This window comes from Lissotriton helveticus, chromosome 6, assembly GCF_964261635.1.
Source record: "Lissotriton helveticus chromosome 6, aLisHel1.1, whole genome shotgun sequence".
In the NCBI taxonomy this organism is placed as follows: domain Eukaryota; kingdom Metazoa; phylum Chordata; class Amphibia; order Caudata; family Salamandridae; genus Lissotriton; species Lissotriton helveticus.
Genome location: NC_136067.1, coordinates 143,156,274 through 143,178,240, shown reverse-complemented (window position 1 = coordinate 143,178,240; position 21,967 = coordinate 143,156,274). Strand labels below are relative to the sequence as shown.

Genomic DNA, 21,967 nt, shown 5'->3' with positions numbered 1-21,967 from the left:
TGAGAACAGCTTTTTTAGATGCAGGTCAATAAACAGAACAGTTATCACCCCCTCGCCTAACACACGCACACACACACAAACACAAGGGAAACAACAGTGCGTTTCCAAAAGCCACCAAATGATAACTCAAACTCAGCATTGTTTATTGATACTCACGTATTCGAAAACGGTGCTTTGTCCTGCTCTGTGTCTGCAAGTTATGACACAAGCAACTCGCACTCTTAATAACCAAAGTGTTTCTTATTCAGTCTAGTCCTAAACAACACTCTTTCCACATGAAAGTGCCGCCAGTACTGGGAATGCCACCAGCCATAAATCAAAGCGCCAGCACCGGCAGGACTGGCTTCACTCGCAGCCCTAACTATTCATAATTAAAACATGTGCCTTTTTAATGACGGTGCGTGCATACGGTGAAATCCAGCCTAGTTGCTTAACTCGCAGCGCAATATTAACGGCCCTCACTTCATTTAGCTTTAATTGTATCTCTGGGGCAAGATTACGACGTGAGTCCGGCAAGGGCTGTGACGAATAGTCTTCCGAGAAAGCATGCCGGTTTCTTAACAATGCGCCGGAGCAGTCACTAACTGGCCAAGAGAGGACTGCAGCCTAAAATCGCGGAGCAGGCCTCTGGGATTATACATGTGTGTTTTCGTGCTTCTAAACGTGGGTCGTTTTTTCTTAGCACCATTGTTTTCAGTGTATTTGTGTCTAGATTTTTGTAGATGTCAGTAAATGCATGCAGATAAATATTATAGTTGTGTGTGCGTGTAGATATATATATGATTATTTATATATCATTTATAGCATGGATGGAACAATGTTAAATATATATGCAGCTTATGTGTAACTTATATTCATGTATACATCTTCTTTATATATAGAGACATGAGGGGGCCTGCATCTTACTTTTAAGACGGGTCTCAAGGGGGTTAGTGCAGTGTTCCACTAGTTTCTCTCTTTCCGCTTGGACAGGCTTTGCTTCAGTCTTGGCTAAGGGAATTTGAGAGGATTAATCTAAAAAACTTGATACAGGAAGGACAGAAATGTTTAAAAAAAAATAAGTAAGGGCATTTGAGCAATAGTAACATCTGTAAAAAAAAAAAAACTTTCAAGTCATCTGTGTGTCATGCAACTTAATCTCCCCATGTCTAATATAATGAATGTGTCCGTCTGTAACGCAACTGGTGCTCATGTAAAGCGCTCTGATACCTCCGGGTCGAGTGGCGCTATATAAAACTGCAACAAAACTAATACAAATACGTAAGAGATAGATGTATCGTCCATACTTATGAACAACTCATGCAGTCCCCCACGCCAGTTAAAGTGCCTCCTTGCTGCTCTGAATTCCAATTGTCTGCAGACTCCTGAAGCTACCGCCCTCTGCTAGAGCTCATCAGACAAGAACACGACATTGCTTGTTTTCATAAACTAGCAGGGTTCTCCGAGTCAGCCTAAACACAGTCTTTAACAATGGCACTAATTATTGTCTTCCTACAGCGAAAACATGTTGCACTATTCAGCAGAGTACAGAACAGGTGCCACGTATGGATGAGCAGTGCACGCGCCTCCCCTCCACGGGACAGGTGCAGCATACCGCCACGGGACAGGTGCAGCATACCGCCACGGGACAGGTGCAGCATAGCGCCACTGGACAGGTGCAGCATAGCGCCACTGGACAGGTGCAGCATAGCGCCACTGGACAGGGGCAGCATAGCGCCACGGGACAGGGGCAGCATAGCGCCACGGGACAGGGGCAGCATAGCGCCACGGGACAGGGGCAGCATAGCGCCACGGGACAGGGGCAGCATAGCGCCACGGGACAGGGGCAGCATAGCGCCACGGGACAGGGGCAGCATAGCGCCACGGGACAGGGGCAGCATAGCGCCACGGGACAGGGGCAGCATAGCACCACGGGACAGGGGCAGCATAGCACCACGGACAGGTGCAGCATAGCACCACGGGACAGGTGCAGCATAGCACCACGGGACAGGTGCAGCATAGCACCACGGGACAGGTGCAGCATAGCGCCACGGGACAGGTGCAGCATAGCGCCACGGGACAGGTGCAGCATAACGCCACTGGATAGGTGCAAGATAGCGCCACTGGACAGGTGCAGCATAGCGCCACGGGACAGGGGCAGCATAGCACCACGGGACAGGTGCAGCATAGGACCACGGGACAGGTGCTGCATAACGCCACTGGATAGGTGCAAGGTAGCGCCACTGGACAGGTGCAGCATAGCGCCACTGGACAGGTGCAGCATAGCGCCACTGGACAGGTGCAGCATAGCGCCACTGGACAGGTGCAGCATAGCGCCACTGGACAGGTGCAGCATAGCACCACGGGACAGGTGCAGCATAGCACCACGGGACAGGTGCAGCATAACGCCACTGTATAGGTGCAAGATAGCGGCATGGGACAGGTCCAGCATAGCGCCACTGAACAGGGGCAGCATAGCGACTGGTGCAGCATAGCGCCACGCGACTGGTGCAGCATAGCGCCACGCGACTGGTGCAGCATAGCGCCACGCGACTGGTGCAGCATAGCGCCACGCGACTGGTGCAGCATAGCGCCACGCGACTGGTGCAGCACAGCGCCATTAGCAGTGAAGATGTGCAGCTCTGGACCAGCAGCGCGAGCATCCCTCCCTCCCGAATACCTATAGCACGGCCTCGGGGGTGGAAAGTTCCATCACCCAGCACAAGTCCATGGCAGGTGGTGGCAGCCAGAGTGCACGGTACCCTCACACGTGCCGAGTGCAGCACAGGATGTAGCAGTGCGACTTCCACACCCACTCTCTGCCCTGGGGCGAGTAGACAGCCATCTCAGCTTTTTTCTCTCTCTCTCTCCCTGCCTGTCTGTCTATATATTCTACGTTCTCTCACCTTCCGTCCCGTAGTGTGAGAGACCTTTTTATTATGTTTTGGTTTTGGCATTGTTATTTGCAATGTCAATAGCTCAAACTTGCGTAAATACGCGCCCTATTGCATTGCAAATGCAATAGGTCTCGCATTTGCGAGAGATTGAGCTATTGGCATTGTAAATAACAATGCTATTTATTTATCTGTTTTCAAAACCAACATATATTAAAAATTTTGTCATTTACAATGCCAATAGCTCTAACTTTTGCAAAGCCGAGACCGTTGCATTGTAAATGCTTGTTTCTTTTTGTGTTTGGTGATTTTTACTGCTGATAACCCAATAAAGTATTACTGTTAAAAAAAGAGAAATGCGTCTCTTGTTTTGGTCTCTTCAAACCGGTATAAGCAGGGCCTTTTACGCAAATGCTGGTCGCCTGGTTTGATCAGCAAATCTGGCTGCTCTTGTACTGCTGCAGAACGCATCACAACACCGCCAGCATCTGCCTTAAGTGCACATGAACCACTTAAGCTGAAAGATATTAGACCATTCAGCGGTTATCGGGTACCGGCACATGTAAGCCTGCTCATGTGGTGCTCTGAAGGGTCATTGTGACTTGTAGCCAATTCCGTGATCAAGAAGATCCTATTTGTGTTTTAGGGAAATATGTGATGACCTGCAAAGAGGCATGTGGACCACCAGCACCTTCAGTAGTTACATAGGTCCGCGTTGTCCTAGAAAGGGACTGCAAGTTAGGTTTGTCATATTGAGCAATTAGAGTTTTTTTTTAAATAATTTCTTTCATTTCCTAAAAGAACATTACAACAGGTTTGAACCATAACAGATTGTCATTGGAGGACACCATACATAATGAACACAGGTAGTAGGAATGGGAGACTGTTTGGCAAGCACAGCAGCATTCATGTACATGCAAAGATGCTGGATATCCAAGATCAGTCCGGGCAACTTCATGCCACGGTTGTACCCACTCAATATCCCAGCACAAGTCTAGCATTATAGCATTGTCACCTCAACTTGTTGGCATTGCATCTCCCTATTATCAAGTCTTGTGGCCTAGTTTCAGCACACAGCTGCAACCCAGTCTGTGCTGCCCTCAGACCATAGAGGGAGGAATGCATTTTTACATTCTTACTGCAACAAATGACCTTTCAATCAATGGACTTCCTATATCTTTGGGCGTGGAGGAATTTCCGCGTATAGGTCCAGTTGCTCATTACAGTAATTTAACAAATCTAGCCAGTCCTTCATTTCGAAAAGCGGCCCCTGCCCCAGCATCAAGCTATCAGTCTCTTCGCTAACCAGGCCAGCAGCTCTTTGTGGGTAGTAGGGATCTCCGAGATTCATCCAACTAGCCCGACTCTGGGATCCCTTGGAATTGCACAGTTTAGCATCAGTGACCTAGTGGATAGCACTTTCTGCCACTGGTCCAGCACATTACCATGCCCGATGTGAAATCCACACCAGAGGCTTCACATCTCGTGTAGTACGCAGTTTCCCAGAGACCATAGCGCCAAACTGAAATGGGGGTGTAGTATGCACGATGTAAGAGTTTGTAGTCTATGATATTCAGTCTGCTGCTTGAGGCGTTTCTTTCCATCTGGGTGCAGCACAGTTTCCACATTTATTGATACCTGTAGACCCAGCTTCACCCATTTAGTTCTAGTGGAATGTTCTCTCAGGGTTCTCTGTCTGGGCTGCACAATAGAGTACAGAAATGAATTGCCTAGTGGACCTAGAACTCAGTACTTTGTCAAGCTTAGTAGACTCTGCTGGAAACCTAGGGATGGTCTGTCTGAATTGTCTCTGAAGCGTAAATATGGGAATATGTCTACGGTTGTACTCTGCGTAGTGTTTGTAATGTTCCCTAGCATGACGAAAGTGACATTTTTTATATAGGTCGCCCCATTTAAGGATACTACATTTCTGGAGGGGTTTCCCTGCCCTAGGTTCCTGTGTTGCGAGCAGCAGTGGGTGATGTAATGTCAACACAGGGAGTAAACAGTCTCTCTGGGAGCCAGCCTACCCAGGCCTGCCCAAACGTTTGGAATGCAGGCTAGCACCTAAGTTTTATCATCTAATTGGGATGCCCGCACACCAATCCAAGACCTAAGCGGGATAGGATCCATTGCGTCTTCTCAATCGCCGCGTGTGTCATGTAAGGAGTCGAACTATGGCAGTAGTGTGCGAAGGGCACCTCTGGGCAGAAGTCATGTAATTCAGGGTCTTAAACAATTATGGTTAATATGTTCAGTCTTCCAGAAATTTCAATGCAGATTTTTGTAGAATCATTAAGGAGTTTATGATTTCCCGAGATTAAGTAACATGAACTAAATCTATAGAGGATGATGCAATGTTCACTTGTTTATTGGTTGAATGTAGAGCCTAGTTTACTTGCTTAGCTCCATGATCAAGTTAGATGTGACTAATGCACAAATAACAGCCGACTCATTATGCCATGGCCAGTGATCAGCCAACCTAATAATTGAATTTAACCTCTCCACTGCCATCTCTTCGAGGAGGTTTTGAATACAGCGAAAGTCCAGTATGTATCAACGGTTCAGGCATGCAGTCGCATCCTCCAGGAAATGAGTCGCGCTAATTCATTCTAACACGTAATAACCTTAATCCTGCATGAGCAATGTGCTTAGTAATGGAATGCGACAGGCAGATGGGCTAGTCGTGGACTTTGATCACTGAGCTTCATCATCTGTAGTAACAGCTGACGCGATCCGTTGAAATCCTAGAATCCGTGGTAAAGCTACGAGTAAGTCCGCCAGCCGCTCCTACGCTTCATCAGTATCAATGTGCGTCCCAAATAGTTGGACAATCCTCTTGAAGCTCAGAGATGAGCAGCTGTCCAGCTTTTTGATTGTGTTTCTCATGCCCATGATGAAACCCAGATGAGTCAAATCAGGCGACAGAATGAACTCCGCGGCCTATTCCAAATTGAAAAATGAAATACGCCCATAGCATTTATTATAGTGGGAACCACTTGGAAGATGGATTTCTCTAAAGCACTATAGGATGTTACGCCATTGTGTTATCTGTACAAGAAGCTGATATCCAAAATTGTGTGATAAACAACAAACAATGTTCTATGCAATATGAGGCATGAACACAGACGGAGACGGGATGTTGTTGGTTTCAAAAAGGCATAAAAAATGTTCGCAATTAATTTCCTGCAAAATTGATATGTAGTTGGGACTGTACACTACCCATAGGTGAAGATGATCTGCTCTGACTGAATTTTCTAGTTTGTAAATTAATGAGTAAGCATCCACGCTTTTAGAGTAAAAGATACTAATGACGACACAGGTATCCATTTCTGCGTTGCAATGGCCTGGTTTCAGTTATCTAGTTTATAAGTATATAATGCAAATTGTTATCCTAAATCTGCAACAGGTTGAAGCTGACAAGTAGCATCTATATATTTTTTTTAAACGTTTGGAATAAATTGGAATGCTATAGTTACCCTGCAGTGGATTTTAGAGTTTGCTTCCTTAGGGATGCTGGAATCTTAAGAATTATGAAGAATACAAATACAATTGCGTACTAATGAGTCGCGGTTTGTGGTCCTGATGTGTGGTAGCAGTGAATGGACAAGGAGATGACAGCAGAATGACTTGGTGGAGCTGGCAAGGTCCTAATCAGTGATGCTGGTGGGATTAGTGGGGCTGCAATCACTCCACCCATTCCAACGAGCCATGATGTTGATTGATCATTTTGTCAGATAATATCTGCAAAGGGATACAAATGTGCTAATACCATTAGCTCATATAAGGAGCAATAACACAGCTGAAATGTACGATTGAATGAGTTAATGATTTAAAGCACCACTGACCATTCTCTATGCATGTAGGTTGTAAGAGTTTTTCTCCCACATTACAGAACTGGCAGGATCTTCTCTTCGGTTGGAGCGGGGGCGGGGACTGTTGACTGGTAAGAGGAAGCTACTGCAGCATTATCCAAGGTCCAGCATGGGCTTCCACCAAGAGGTGGCAGTTTTTGCATGACACAAGGTCACACATTTCCCATTACAGGATACTAATGCAAATCCAGTGTACAAGCATGACTGACCTGGGGAAAACACCTACTTTTAGATAAGTCTTTTGCGGGCTTGAATGCCAGTGATATTCATGGGGGACCCTTTAAGTAGGCCGGATTCTCACCGGGTCTGAGCAATGGCAGTTTTTTAAAGGGGTCCTCAAAACGGGTCTCTATCGGGCTCTGTTTTGTGCCCTGTTACAGGCGGTCCATTTTATTCCGGACTGTAGTGATAACAAGCACATAGATGTGCGTGTGCTCACTTCTCACTAGTGGAGAAGTTACGGCATAAGGTCATGCCAGGTGAGCGTTGTAGGGGAAGTGAAATCCTTTAAAGAGTCATTTTCTCTCTGGATTTCCCTTCTGTTTTCGAAACTCAGGAGCAGCAACAATGCTGTGTTGTCATCAGGGCTTTAAGTGGGAGCGTTTTCAATATTATATAAAAGCCATAGTTGCTGCTTATTTATCTTATGCAACTAACACCCATTGAGAAAGCCAATAGTCCTGACTTGTTGTGGGTATGATGTTACTTGTATCCTATATCTGAATGCAATGACAGACACAGCAAAATACAAGTCAGGTGGCGCACTATGCTAAGCACAGATTTTTTGCTTACATGTTTTAAGCCATGCCCTGGGGACACTGATGGATTTCTCTGAACCCCGTGTTTGTGTCGAGAACCCTGGAGCATCCCATTGATGCTCATGGGCTGGGATGGTTTCCCATCAGGACACCCCGCTGGCCCCTCTCAGCCAGTGATAAGAACTGCGCCCCAGTGGAGTGGTGGCCGCAGATGGCCGGGCTGGTGGGGAAGCCTTCTGCTCGGCCCAGTTTTTTGCCCTCGCAAAGGCACAGAGGGATTCGATTTGTTCGATGATCAGTAAACGAGCTTTGAGGAATGAACAATAGAGGCAAAACATCTTCAAAGTAAAAGTAATTAAGCTATAGGTAAATGTATTTTTACCTATACCTGAGAATCGTGGTTGTGTAGCTTTGAATAGTCTGACAGTGCTCAGAATCATTAGCAAGCGAGGGATTTCAATAATGAATGTTGGGGGCAATCAATGAAAAGTTGTAATCACATTCCTCCTCCTCTTCCTCCTCCTCCTCCTCTTCCTCTTCCTCTACTTCTTCCTCGCAGTGTGACGTCTGGAGGTCCGAGGAAGATGGGAGTAGGGCAGGGAGTTGACTGGGTGCTAACCTTTACGGTGAGGTGCATTAGGGCTGATTGCAAACTCTTTAACAGGATCTTATTGAGACCAAGTGGGATAGATGCGCTACTGTTTGTACGTCATTAAGACAGGCCGTTCCCTGCTGCGCCCTTCGGAATACTGCCGCCCTGACCTGGGCCCAGCTTGCCCAAGGCCGTCCCTGCACATAAGTGACCTGGTACAGCCCTCTGGCTTCTCTTTTCAAAATCACTAACACGGGTACACTCGTCTAGCAGTGTCCGTCACTGCATATCTCCACAAAATCAATCAAAATTCGGCCTGGCCGCACAGCCGTTTGGAAAGTAATCCCTGAATGTACTGCTGTGCAATAGGAATGGTGCGGCTATATGAATGACCACTAACTTGAACAAAAAACGAGACTTTTCCTTGCAACCTCAGCTTAGATTGATCCAGTTAGTGCTGGTCCATTTGTTATAGTGAATGCACGTTTAAGGTTTTGTGACTAATCTCAAATTTTGTGCAATGCGGGTGTTGATTTTCGTAAAATTCAGTGCAGAGTTCCCTGTGGCAGAAACCCTTCCCAGGCATTCGAGTTCACCCCTTTCTCCCTGGCCTTGCCATGCCCCACCCCCCATAAAATCATTCAGGGGACAACAGTTTGTAGTGCATAAAAGGCCGCAGTTTATTTCGAAACATAGATCATAGATTTGGCAACTTAATGGTTCGAGACCCATGTTTGAATGTTGCATCTCACACTTATCCATACAAACATTATTACAATGGCTTTATCTCCATTTCTGGATGACAGCACTGACCCTGTTCGATGGCCCCATTTTGCAGGTGTCTCTGGATTCTGCGGGTTCTAGGCTTCCCTTGCTACCGACCTTGTGGGCGGCCGTCCAACTTGACCCAGGCTGCAAGTGCCGTTCTGCTTCCCTGGACCCTTGCTGAACACTCGCCTGCTCCCTATGTCTCTGCTGTGTGGAATCCCAAGGACAATGTCTGAGCACCTCATCTATTCTGGCTGTCATGTGCTGTCACCTGCTCCCCATTGTCCCTGCCGTGAGGCATCCCAATGACACTGTTTGAGCAGTTCTTCTACCCAGGTTACTCTTTCCTCTGGATCTCTTTCTGTGCTGCCTCCACCTTGCCCTTCTCCACTGTCCTTACGGTTGTGACAACCGTATTCCTTTATTGTGGTGGGTTCCAAGGCGATGATGTGTTGATCAGCTGTGGCCAAGAGGGGGGTTTCTGCACTCTTTTGACCTCATTGGCCTCCACGCCCTCCATCCTCTATTGGGCGGTTCATGATTTCAAAAGGTGTGCCCAATCTTTGCATCTTTTTTCGTGGGCTTTTACCTGCAGTGCTTCCAGTGTTCCTTCTGCCAGTGGGGGTTTCCTGCGGGCCCCTTATAGGTCTTGCTTTGCCTCCCTGGCCTGCGTTGTTTCGCCTTCATTGAATCCCACTTGTTGAATTTTTTGCCCTTTTAAGTTGGTAGAGGGTCACCTCACCAACAGGTCTTGAGAAGCTCTTTGCTTTGCTCTCAGCTTGTCTAGATGGAGGGTCTCTTCTCTACTTCACCCAGCCTAAGATTCTGCTGTGCTGAGAATCAGGCCGTGCAGCGCGTTAGGGGAGTGATTGCGGCAGATAACTTATTCCCATGGTCACTGTGTGATTTAAGACGGGAGGGTCGGTGCACAACATTTGAAATAGTGTGCAGTCTCTCGAGTCTGTTATGGCAAGCTCCCCCTTAAATCACTGAGTGGTGCCAATAGTCATTCCTTGAGGAGGAAAGTGGGACCATGGAGGAGGTAAACCCTTGCTCCCCCAAGGATTTACTCTATTTCCGCCTTACACAGTCACCACTCAGGAGGCGTCAATTTCAGCTGGAGGTATTTGGCACCAGAAGGAGGAACATTTGGGATTTTAAGGTCCACTCTGCCCAGGTAACCCTGCATGTCCTCGTTCCCCGAGCAGCAGCAGGCTTACAGGGCCACTTGAGAACCCACACAGCTAGACCCTGTGTTTCAGCAGTAGTCGGACCTGCAAGGTGGGTGTGGAAAAACAATGACTTATGACCTGGATCTTCCATTGACCTACTTTAACCCTCTTAATGAGGGTACGAGTGGAGGGTGGGTCTGACGAGAGGGAGGACCAACTGGTGTCCGGGCCCACTAGTCCTGCCCGAGGATGTCAACAATATGATCTTATGTGTTGGTCATGTAGTCCCCCAGGAAGTAATTACCTGGTTACAGGCTCAGTAAATGTAAGAACTCTGTAGTAAGCTGAAGGTTGTACTTACTTGATTATCTTATGCAACTTTTTCTTGCTCTTTGGGCCTTTTTTTTTTTTTCTTTTTAGTTTTATATAGCGCGAACTAGACCCGAACTGAATCAGGTGTCAGAGCGCTTTACATAGCACCAGTTACGTTACATGAGGACACGCATTCATTTTAGGCACGGGGAGATTAAGTGATTTGCCCAGAATCACAGGATTTTTTTTTTTTTTTTGTTTTTTAATATATATATTTTTTTATTTTGGCGTCATTACCGAGACTCGAACCCAGATCCCCAGGTCCGAGGTCGAGCGCCCTAGCCGTTAGGCCAACTCCTCTCCCCATGTAAATTATTATGCAAATATTATGTGGTTTGTCAAGATCAGTAAGGTATGTTATGTGGCATCTGTATTTGCAAAATCATTTTGAACAACTTGTACCATTCAATCTTCTATGTTGTGAAGTACAACTAAGTTACGTCCTATCTTTGAGGGCCACAAACTTGTCAAGTGTCCTTCCTTCCTAATATGTGGAGCATAAGTATGGGGTCCACGATATTACACTAGTGTGCATACAACTAATTTGTACATGTATTTAATTTTAATTTGGTGTCTAGACGGCAGAATGGGCATCTTTACCGGTTTGCACCTTGCACCCCTGCTTGAAGGTGCACCATGGTGCAAATTGGAAAATTGTGCCCTATCTGTAATAGGGCCCCTGGCATTTAATGGTTGGTGACCTACCTTCTAATATAGTTGATGCTGGTAATATTGGATGATAGACTTCATAGATAGTATCGCTAATAGAATGAGCATTGGCAAAGCCAGCAGGTCTGGCTTGCATTTTGAAACCTGACTAAAACATTAAAGAAAAGCCTGATGCAGTGAATACAAAACAAAAAACTGCTTTCTGTATACAGTGCATCTGTGAGATCAACAGTGTAATGTGTGATGAGTCGGTGTGCCTTTGGGATGTACACTAGTCACTCATGAATGGCAATACAAGCACTCTTTTGGTGATGGAATAATACATCCAACAACCAGTAGCATCGTGTGAGACAGAAATGCTCTTCTGCGTGGAGTCCACTCCTTAGAGAACTAGTATTAATAGGTGAGCAGATATCTGCGTTGTCAAGCCAGACCTAAAAATCATATTGCACATGTAGGTCATCAAGGGACCTCACACAGAGGAGGCTTTCGGGACACCCAAGTGTAACTAAACTGAACAAAATGGACACACATGTCCTTCAATGAAATTATGAAAAACACAAAATCTGTTCAATATTGGCGAGAGCGAAGAAACCGGGGGAGGGGGTGCATATGTGAACAAGCAGGGATTTCCAGGTGTTGTAATTAATGTTCCTGTTTCTTACTAGAACCGATTTTAGGGTAAGTCGGAAGTAACAAAAGGTCCATTATTAGGAATTCCTTAGGTAAGGAATATCCCAGCTGTGCCTTTTAAAGTGCCCATGCTTCACTCCCGAAAATGATGTTATTTATGTGCTGAGCACTCTAATGGCTGTGTGCTTCTTTGTCAAGGCATAACTTCAAGGGGAAATGCACAAGTCAAACTGCTCATGGCTTTGATGATGCAGGACTATTGTACCAGCCTGATTATCTGACTGCCTCTTAATGTATTCTAAACGTATGCAAAATCATCACCTTTACCACAAAGACACTGCAAATAGAATGTTCAGGTTTTGAAGAAATGGCGGTGTTAACGTCTATCTCAGTGGTTTAGGGCTGTCATTTTCTAAAAGTGCTGTCAAGTTTGTCGACCTGATGTAGCCTTCTCCCTGTATATGCCAGACATACAATGTTTGGAGTTTTACAGCGGGTAAGATAGGTTGGTGGGATGAGCTCTCACCGCAAGGCATTCAGAGGTGGCAAGTTCACATTCCAGACATTTGTCAAGACTGAGTACCATTGTCATGTACAGAGTTCTTAAGAGAAATTTTAAATAGTACTTTACAAATAGGTCTAATTTAGGATCTCTGGCCAAGAAAATTTTCCAAATTGAACTTTGTCTGACACAATTTCTTTTTTAATTTCAGTAAAACTAACTTGCTCTTCCAACCTCCCTCCCTTGCAATATGTCGCTCAAAGTTGTCCTACACACTTGTGTGTGGTCATCACACACTGTGACTTCCACACAGGGTCCACAAAAGCAAGGGGCACAAGGACAGGTGACGACGAAGGTAGAATATGTAGAACAGGCGGAACAATAACTCTCTAGAAATATGTGTAATGAGCTCACAAACAACCACACGCTGGCCTCAGTCCTCCAAATCCCTGGTTCAGCAAAGAAGAAGACATCTGAAAATTAAAAAAAATATCTGCCTTATGACTAACCTAGATGTACCCCATGGAAGAGCAACTTTCCAGCTACCTATAAGAGTTCCCCAGGACCCCACGAATTTGTAGATAGCCCACTGTCCCAGACACAATGTATTCAAAGGACCTGAAACCAAATAAGTACTGCAAACCACACCACAAAAACAATCAATGGCATACTAGGTGCATACAGGCTAGGCTGGAAGATCCCAAAACCCACTCATACTTATGGAATACAGTGGTCTAAAATGACATCATCTATACATATATTTGTTAAGGGTGGGGCCATACACCTACTTGCCCCATACAGAAATCTAGGATTGCAGATGACAGCAAGCCTTGTAAAGTACCCTTATGATAAAAATCAAGTAACGATGCACTATCTTCTGCTCACACCGGAGCCTAGAAATATTTGGTATAGAGGGCAGACCAGAGGTCAAGGAATCCAGAGCTGACAGATGCCTCCTTGTTCGAGCCCACAAGGGCATGCTTTAGCTTTTCCTTAGAGGAATGTGTGTACCATCTTGGTGCTTTGCAAAGATTTGTTCTGTTCAGTTATGTATTGACAAACCAGTAGATCTTGAAGCAGACCACATATATTTCTTGTTCAGTTGGAGACCCCTGGTCAACATGCCCTACACATGGTGATCTCTGCATTGGGTGTTCAGATGCACGGCTGTAGTGTCTGCTTTTTGAGTGCGTGCTGTGGATATGAAGTTGCTCTTACTCTTCCAAGCATGCTTTTTTAACCAAACTTAAAATTCTGTTTCAGAAGATGCTGCTCAAGAAGAACTGTGGCGCCAAGACGAGAGTTTTTAAAATTAGAGTAAGTTCTCTTATTTCCTTCCTCGTTTATTCATTTGTTTTTCTCTCTCCTAACATTGCGCAGCCAGTCTGGGTCTATCGTATTTCCCTGAATTTTCCAAGTTTTTTATTAAATCACTGTAATAATTTAAATATGCAAACCAATCAGAATAATCATAGAAACGCTCAAAGGAATATCATTATACATACGTTGACAAAAACATTAGAATCTAATTACTTCTGATAGCATTTTAAGGGCTGTACCAAAGAGTATGTATGCAGTGCTGGAGTGTGAGACCTTGATGGTGTGCATGTACTACAACTGGCCTGTTAACTAGCCGGCTTACCTTGTTAGTTACAAGCAAAACTATGGACTGAATGCTGAAAAATGCAAACACGTACCCTCAGTCACAGATCTGATTTTAATCCATTGTGTTTTTTTGCTCACCACCCCACCCCAGTTTAGACCCAGCCATATGCAAATCAGTCTTGAATCTGCTCCTCATGGGAACAGTCCAACCTGAACTACCTGCGGTCGTTTGAAGTGTTGGATAGAAAAGGGCACAATGTCGCGGTAGAAAGGTGGAAAATGAATAACCTGAAATGTATCATTCTTCAAGAAGTTCAGGAACAAAAAAATCGGACCACAGTGGAAAGTCCTTAAAAAAAAAGACTAAGAGGGATACCCTCTGACCGTACACTTACTCCAAGCAAAGCAGAGCTGGGGTAGGTCTTGTGGTGGACTCCGTCTCGCGTTCCGTTACGCTCAGTAGCATTTCCTATGCTTTTCCCTTGCGGGCAATTACCGTATCCGTTATTGGGATGTTTTTTCCGACAAATGGGTATATAATACTATATTTACCAGAATTTGGTTAGGTGACTGGTAATCTCCACCTGAATTATACATTTGAGATGCCTTTCACTGTGTAGATCAGTATTTTTGGTACTGAAGAATTGCCGCTTGATCTTTTAGACAAATCTCAGGAGAGAAACATGTTGACCCACTAAAAATTCAGTTGACTATCTAAGATCATTATATTCTCTGATAGCAAATCACCATTTTTAATTAAACAAGCGAGCTCATTCATTAATCCCTTGACCTTGAGTCTCATTCGTTCTATTTTAATACACTTATTTGCTCTTTCACTTCTGCTATCACCAATCTACACTACTAGCCCACACACCCTCACCTTATCAAACTGCAGTCTGTCAAACGAATTCCGGCAAAGAGCTCCTTGATGGGTGCCCGTCAGGCATTGCAGCGCCGGCTGAATGAGGAGCTTGCCCAATGATGAAGCATAACATCCACTTGAGTGTGTGAGGGCTCTTACTCCTAATGGAGCACCTTCCCATTTTAGCAAAAAAACGTACCTTTATACACTTTTCCCCATTTCTTTCTAAGGAACTGAATAATCTTGTAGGATTATGTACATTTTGTTGCACTAGCGGAGTGGGGGAAGAGAAGAAGATCAAGAAATAGAAGAGAGTGGACCATAGCATCTTCCACATCTGACCTCACCAGGGAGAACCACATTCGCCCAGACACAGACTGTGGCCAGGATTACAGCTGCAAAGTTGATAACCAGTCTTGGTTGAGGGCTATCCTCGCCACCTCAGAAATGTTGAAGCTTTATGACTAGAAGTGTTGTTAGATATAGTTTTTCACATGCAGCAAGTTCTGAATAAAGTAAAAAATAACTACCATCTTAGGCTTCCTCTTCGATGTGGAACCTGTCTGCATATTGGTGTGTTCTTTTCATCGCCCGTTCCAGCGATTACAGCCTGAGTCCACAGGGTGCTCAAAACAAGTGCCTTCTGCTGGATCTTTGAAAAAAACAAAAACCCAGTTGGTGTTGGCTTATGTCCGAGAAAGTCAAGCTTGCTGAGAGGCAAGCAACCTCACATGTATGCTCCAGATATAAAGCTTCGATACTTGAGCTCTCACATTTTAAATCGGCCTGGGCGGAGTTCGTGGGGTTCTGCTATGCAGAACTCTGCGAAGGCGCAACTCAGCAATCGAATTCTTATTTCCTTAAGCGCATCGCTGCGGCGGCTTTTCCCGCTGTGCGCGGTAATTTTTAAAATACCGCGTTACATGACGAGCTCAGCTCGTCATGAGCGCACGGCAGGTTACGCTCTTGACGAGCTGAGCTCGTCATCAGCCTGGAAGGGGATAATTAAGGCACAAAAATAAACGTGATGATAAAACTGTATTATTTGTGTTTAATGTTTTGACATTCCCTATGTAGTGTATGACTGGGTGTGATTGTTCTTTGAGATCTACTATGTATTTTCGGTTTTTGTCCTATTTTTGTTTGCATATGTTTTGAACCTTCTGGAGCTCACTAAAATCTATGTACATATTTTTGATATAAAACTTGTTTACTCCAATGTAAAAAACAAACAAAACATTTTTACTTTTGAAATATATATTATGAAAAGAATCGGTCTGATTTATGATTTTCTATATTGTAAACGTAATCTTCCTATAGTATCCTTCCATGGAAACTCCTCCATATTTATTGGTTTGTTCAGGGACCATCTTCTGTTTTTGAACACTGCGAAGTGACCAAAGAATTTCACCACGCTATGAGGAGTTCCGCAAGCAGCGGAGTGCGTTAGGTTGCGCCGTTCGTGCTGATTTTTTAGCGCTGGGTGTTTGCCCTGCTGGAAAATCAACGTGAACGACACCATGTGCAGCGCAAGAGGGCTCTGCTTCTTTCTGCTGCTCGAGTAGATGTTCTACTTGAGCGGCAACTCCTTAAACTCGCATGGAAAGTTTCTCAATGCGAGTGGTAGCGGCCTTCCGCGCCTGCTCGCATTGAGAAATCTAGCCAGGAGGTGGTTTGGAGTAAGATTTTCCTCGCTCGCCAACTTAACATTGGCGGGCGCGAGCGAGGAAAGCAATCGCGGAACAGAGTTTTTCGGAGCTACGCAGAGCATGGAGTGGGAAAAACTCTCACCTCCGCGAGCGGAGCGGAATTTAACGCCCAGGCCTAATTTTATGGTTTCATTCTTTTTTATTAAAGTCCATGCATAGTAAATAAAACATTCGCCACATGTATAATTTAGTCAGGTGCTGTTAATAAGCGACATAAAAGCAAACCGGGCCCAGGGTAGGCCTGATGCAGCATGCAAATTCCAGCCTGATGAAGAACAGTCATTAATATGCAGAAATAAGGTGAAACATCAAAAATAAGAACTTCCCGCTCCACCCGTCCAGTGCTCATTACCACCCCCAACTTCCCCGCTGCTCCCGTCTATTATGTCTCTCCGTCTGTATCTGCCTTAAGAGTCGACCTCCTTTGGCTCTGTGAGCCTCAACAGCCAAAGGTACCTCGGACAAGTGATTTCTCTGAATTCCGTGACTAGTAGTGATCGAAATGGTTGCCAGAGCGCCTCATATTTGTCATCCTCCCCCGCCATGGTGAGTGATCATTTTTCCATACCCAGTACATGCCACATCCTGTGCAGCCAGCCCGCAATGGAGGGGGTAGTGGTGGTGCGCCAGTGTGCGAGGATGTTTTGCACCGCTGAACCCAGTGCAATGGCTATTTGACGTCCTCTGCGGGAGCATAAGGGGTATGTCAGTGGGTTAGGAAGCCCTAATAAGATATACGCTGGGAAGCGTGGAAGCTCTGTTTGAAAGTGTTTGTCCACGTCGTCAAGCACCTGTGTCCAGTAAGATTGGAGATGGTCACAGTCCCACAACAGGTGTACCAGGTTGCCAACTTGGCCACAGCCTCGCCAGCAGAATCTTTCTTTACTATGATCCATCTCGTGCAACCGTTCTGGGGTGTAGTACCAGTATTTGGTTATTTTGTGAGTGTCTCCGTGAGCCCAGTGTGGTATGCGGAGTGGCGTGCTCTATAGGATATCTTTCCCCATTCTTTGACTAAGGACCCTGCCCAGTTCTCTTTCCCATCGTTCCCTGCCTGGGTTGTAAATATGTGCCAGTGGCGTCTGTAGCATCTTATAAAGGTCAGATATAAGTTTAGCCATCGTTCATACGGCAGGAGCCGTCTATCAGCGCTCGTCCTCACCTGTGGTTGGAGTGCCCAGTAGATATCGCATCCGCTCCGTCTCAGGGAGGCCATATTCTTGTTTAAAAAATGGGAAGGGGATCACCCCCTCTGGACTATAGATGTGGTATAAGAAGCGGCAACCCGCCGGTCGCCAATGTGTGAAGGTCCCTCTCCCTGCGCCCGGGGTGAAGTCTGGGTTATCCACTAGCGGTGTAAGCGGGGATGGGAAAGTTGTACGGTCATGGGTAACACTGGTGGCGTCCCACACTTCTAAGGGAACCCGTGTGATGTACGAGGTGTAGAGGTTTGCAGGCCTGTGGGCCTTCCGAAGAAATGGGATTTCCTGCAGTGGGCGGCTAGCTACTGCCTGGTCTTGAAAGAGCCAGTGTTTTTAGACTCCCATTTACTCCATTCTACCAGGTAGTGCAACTGCGCCGCCTGGTAGTATTTGTGCAGGTCAGGTATTCCTAGGCCCCCCAAATCCGGGGCTAGCGTGGCCAATGACCTCCACATGACCTGCCAAATAAATTGGGCAAGGTCAGCTTGTGTTCGCCGGATCCATCCTGCGGGCAGTCGCAGATGTAGGGCCCGGAAGAGATAGAGGATTTGGGGTAAGATGGTAATTTTGACCGCTGCAATCTTGCCCAACCAGGAGAGCGGGAAATGTCTCCACCGACCTATCTCCTCCCGAACCTTCCCGCGGAGTGTCGTGTAATTAGCTAGAGCCATGATGGCAAGTTTGGGGGCAAGTTGGATCCCCAGGTACGGAACTGTGTTTGATGCCCACTAAATGGGGAGGAGGCTCTGTAAATAAACTCTTGTGGAGGGGGACAGCGATAAGTCTAAGGCAATCGACTTGTCTGTGTTCATTTTGAACCCGGCCACTTTGCGGAAGGTGTCCAACTCCGCTATACAGGCTGGCAGGGCAGTACGTGGGTTTTCTAAAGAGATCAGGATATCGTCTGCAGAGACTGATGGTATGCGTGAAGCCGCCAAATTTAATCCCTGTAGTTGCCTGATTTTGGCGTATTATCTGGGCAAGTGGCTCCATGTACAGGGCGAATAAGAGGGGCGATAGTGGGCACCCTTGTCTCGTGCCCCTCTCAATATCAAAACTAGCCGAGCTATAGCCATTCACCCGGACTACTGCAGTGGGTGACTTGTAACAGTTAAAAATGAGGTTGCAAAATTTCTCTCCAATCCCCACCTTTGCCATGACCAGTTCTAAATAGGGCCAATGAACCCGGTCGAAAGCCTTTTCGGCGTCTACTGCTAGCATCATTCTCTCCCCCTGCACTCGGGAAGCTTTTTCCATCAGGTGGATGATGCGTTTGGTATTATCTACTGTCTGGCTTTCAGGGATAAAGCCCGCCTGATCCGGGTCTATGAGGCCGGGTAAATGGGGGGCAAGTCGGGCTGCTAGGATCCCTGTACACAGTTTGAGATCCACGTTTAATAACGATATCGGCCGGTAGGCTCCACATTTAGTACTTTCTATCCCGGGTTTGGGAATGACCGTTATTGAAGCTCGGAGAAGGTCAGGCGGTATCGCCCCGGGTTCGGCAAACGTGTTGAAAAGGCGGGTGAGAATCGGGGCGAGTGAAGTGCAAAATTTCTTATAAAAGATGGCTGGAAAGCCATCCGGTCCCGGTGCTTTCCCTAGTTTGAGCCTAGCAATGGCGGCAACTACCTCTTCAATGCGGATGTCTCTCTCGATATTCCGTTTGGGGCGGAGATAGGGAAGGAAGTGCGACCGAATCTAGGAAAGCAATAGCCTCTGGGCCGTTCAGCGGGCTGCCCATATAGAGGGTGGCGTAAAAATTGCGGAAGGCGTCCGCAATCCCAGCAACCTCCGAGACACAGGTCCCGTCGGGTCGGGCTATCTCTTTGACCTTCTGCTGTTGGCGTGTTACTCGTAACCTGTTAGCCAACAGGCGGCCACATCGGTCGCCTCCCGTATAATAGGCATGCCGTAGCCTTAGTGCTGCTAATTCCGCGCGATCCATGTCTAAGGCTGATAATTGGTGTCGCGTGGCCTTAAGTTGCTTCCAAATTCTTGGGGCCCCAGTTCGTTGGTGCATTTGCTCCAGTTCATGGACGCGCTGCGTGAGTTCGTCGCGTTTACGTTGACTGTCTCTGTTTTCAGGGGATGAGAGGGCTATAAACTCCCCGCGGAGAACCGCCTTTAAAGCAGCCCACTGCAGCGCAAGGGTTGTGTCGGAGTTAGCATTTTGTGACAGGTAATCTTGGATGGCATCTTGAATATGTTTCACCACATCCCTTCTATGCAATAACGTGCCTCTAAGGTGCCATACTCTAGGGGGTATGATGCAGGTGTCAGGGTGAGCGTGGTAGTGACTGGTGCATGGCCTGAGAGTGAGATAACCCCTATCTCTGTTGAGGTAGATAGTGTGCACACCGGGCCGGAGGCTAAGAGGTGGTCTAGTCTGGCGTATGTTTTGTGTGCATTAGAGTAGTATGAATATTCTTTATCGTGTGGGTGACTTCTGCGCCAAAGATCGTGGAGATCTAATTCCTTCAATCGGTCTATGCTGCTGGTTGATAGCGCCCCTGTCTGGTGAGTGTGTTGCCCAGACCTATCCAGGATATTATCAAAGACCAGATTTAAGTCGCCCTCCAGTATAATGTGTCTGTCTGGCGTGGCTATAGCCTCCGTAAGGGCCGAGTGTAGGAACTGTTCTTGGGTCTCGGTGGCAACTGCTCTTCACCGCGCCTGTCTGCTCGTCACCCAGTTCCGATAGATAGCCCGGGACCCAAACACCTCAACGCGCCCTGTCCAGAGTAAGACCGTGACACCGGTTATTGCTCCTGCGCCAATGTCTGCCACGCGTTAGCCAGGGGTTCCCTCCCTTCGCCGTCAACCGCCCTCGTGGTGCCTCTCTGCTTGTGTCTGTCTCCCTCTGGGAGGCTGTAGGCCACCTCGGCTACCTCCGGAGCACTCCCAGCACTGCACGGCCCCCCCGGCTCAGTCCGCTTTTGCTCCCATGAACGCAGGGGTCCGCCGAGTTCGTTTGCGCCCCCCTGCAGTGGGGTCCAGCAATTGTCCCCGGCCTCCTTCGCTAGATGGATCACAAGGCGCCTCCGGGTCCAAGGGGTCTCCCCTCACCTCCGCTCTGCCAGGGGCCTGCAGCGAAGGTCTCGCCGGATGTCTACCCGCCTCCTCACCTCGGCCACCGGCACTTCTGCCTGTTCTGTTTACTCCCGCAGCTCCAGTATCCGGGCCGTCTTCGCCACCTTTTGCTAGGTCGCTAGGAGGCCTTCCTCGCCGCTGCCAAATGGCGGGTCCTGCCCCCTCCTCCGATATCGCCGTCTGCACTCTCCCCCTTCCGGACCCTGCGGGCAGGCTCCTCACCCACTGACTCGAGCCTGCAACAGCCTCCCCGGCGGTCTATGGGTTCGCCACGTCATCTCTGCGGCTCCCCGGGTGCTCCGGGACTTTCGTCTCCTGTTCCGCCACTTCCAAAATGGCAGCTCCTCCGCTATCTCCCGCCGGACCTCCGTTGCCGCTGCGGGAGACTGTCACAAAGCTCGGCCGCTGAACTTCAGACTGGCAGCAGCCGCTCCCGTGGCAAGCTCGACAGGGCTCCCGGTCCGGCGGGACAGTGCGCACCGGCCGGCCGCGTTCTCTGCTCTTCCACCTCGCAGTCCTCAAAGGCCTCGGACTACCAGCTGCCGCTATAAGCTCCCTTCGTGGACTTTCCGGTCTCCACACGGAGGTCAGCTGCTCTAGGGGCACTCGACTCGCCTCTGGAGTGCCGACCGTTGCTATATCGGCCCCCAGGCCGGTGCTATCTGAGTCCGTCGTCGGGAGCTCGAGATCCGAGCGTCTTCTCATGCTGCCATCTTGGCCACGCCCCTGTTATGTTGTGCTTTTAATTACTTCATGTGTTTTACTTTAAGGCTCGTGTTAGAACGAGCCATCTTATAGAATGCATTGTTCATGTGAATTCGTATTCCATATGAGAGCAGTTGAAGTCTTCCTGAGCGACAGAGCGGTTGTACTTCCTGACTCCACCTGTATTACCTCTTACTTGGAATAAATCCCTTTGGAAAGAAAACCTGCCTCTTTGCTACTTAACAATAACATTACAATTGGCGACGATTGGGATCAGCAACCTGCAACCTACAACTTTATAAAAAAAATTTTTTTTTTTTAAATTTCTTCACTATCAACCTATCGAGGAAAAAGGCAAAAGTAACCTATCGTTTTCTCATCATCCAAACCACCGAAGTAACAACGACTTCAAAGAACTATGGGTTCGTATATTTAATTATTCTAACTAAAACTCACTAAACTCTGAGCTTCCGTTGGTCGCGCATGCCGGCATTTTTCAATCGGGAGCCGAGTTCTGAACACGATCTCCCAACGCGCGGACACTGCTTGTCATACGTCAGTCGCGCTGTCTTCTCCG

At 47.2% G+C, this 21,967-nt stretch overlaps 1 protein-coding gene across 2 annotated transcripts in view; it reads left to right on the top strand.

Moving 5' to 3' along the window:
• LOC144762339 (uncharacterized) overlaps window positions 1-21,967 on the top strand; it is a 539,245-nt gene that overhangs the window by 357,961 nt on the left and 159,317 nt on the right. Inside the window, exon 4 of one of the 2 annotated variants that reach the window (XM_078647501.1) lies at window positions 13,481-13,531. In XM_078647501.1, the coding sequence (XP_078503627.1) occupies window positions 13,481-13,531 (51 nt within the window). Of the gene's footprint in view, window positions 1-13,477; window positions 13,532-21,967 lie in introns of both variants that reach the window. The other variant, XM_078647500.1, reaches the window with a different exon arrangement.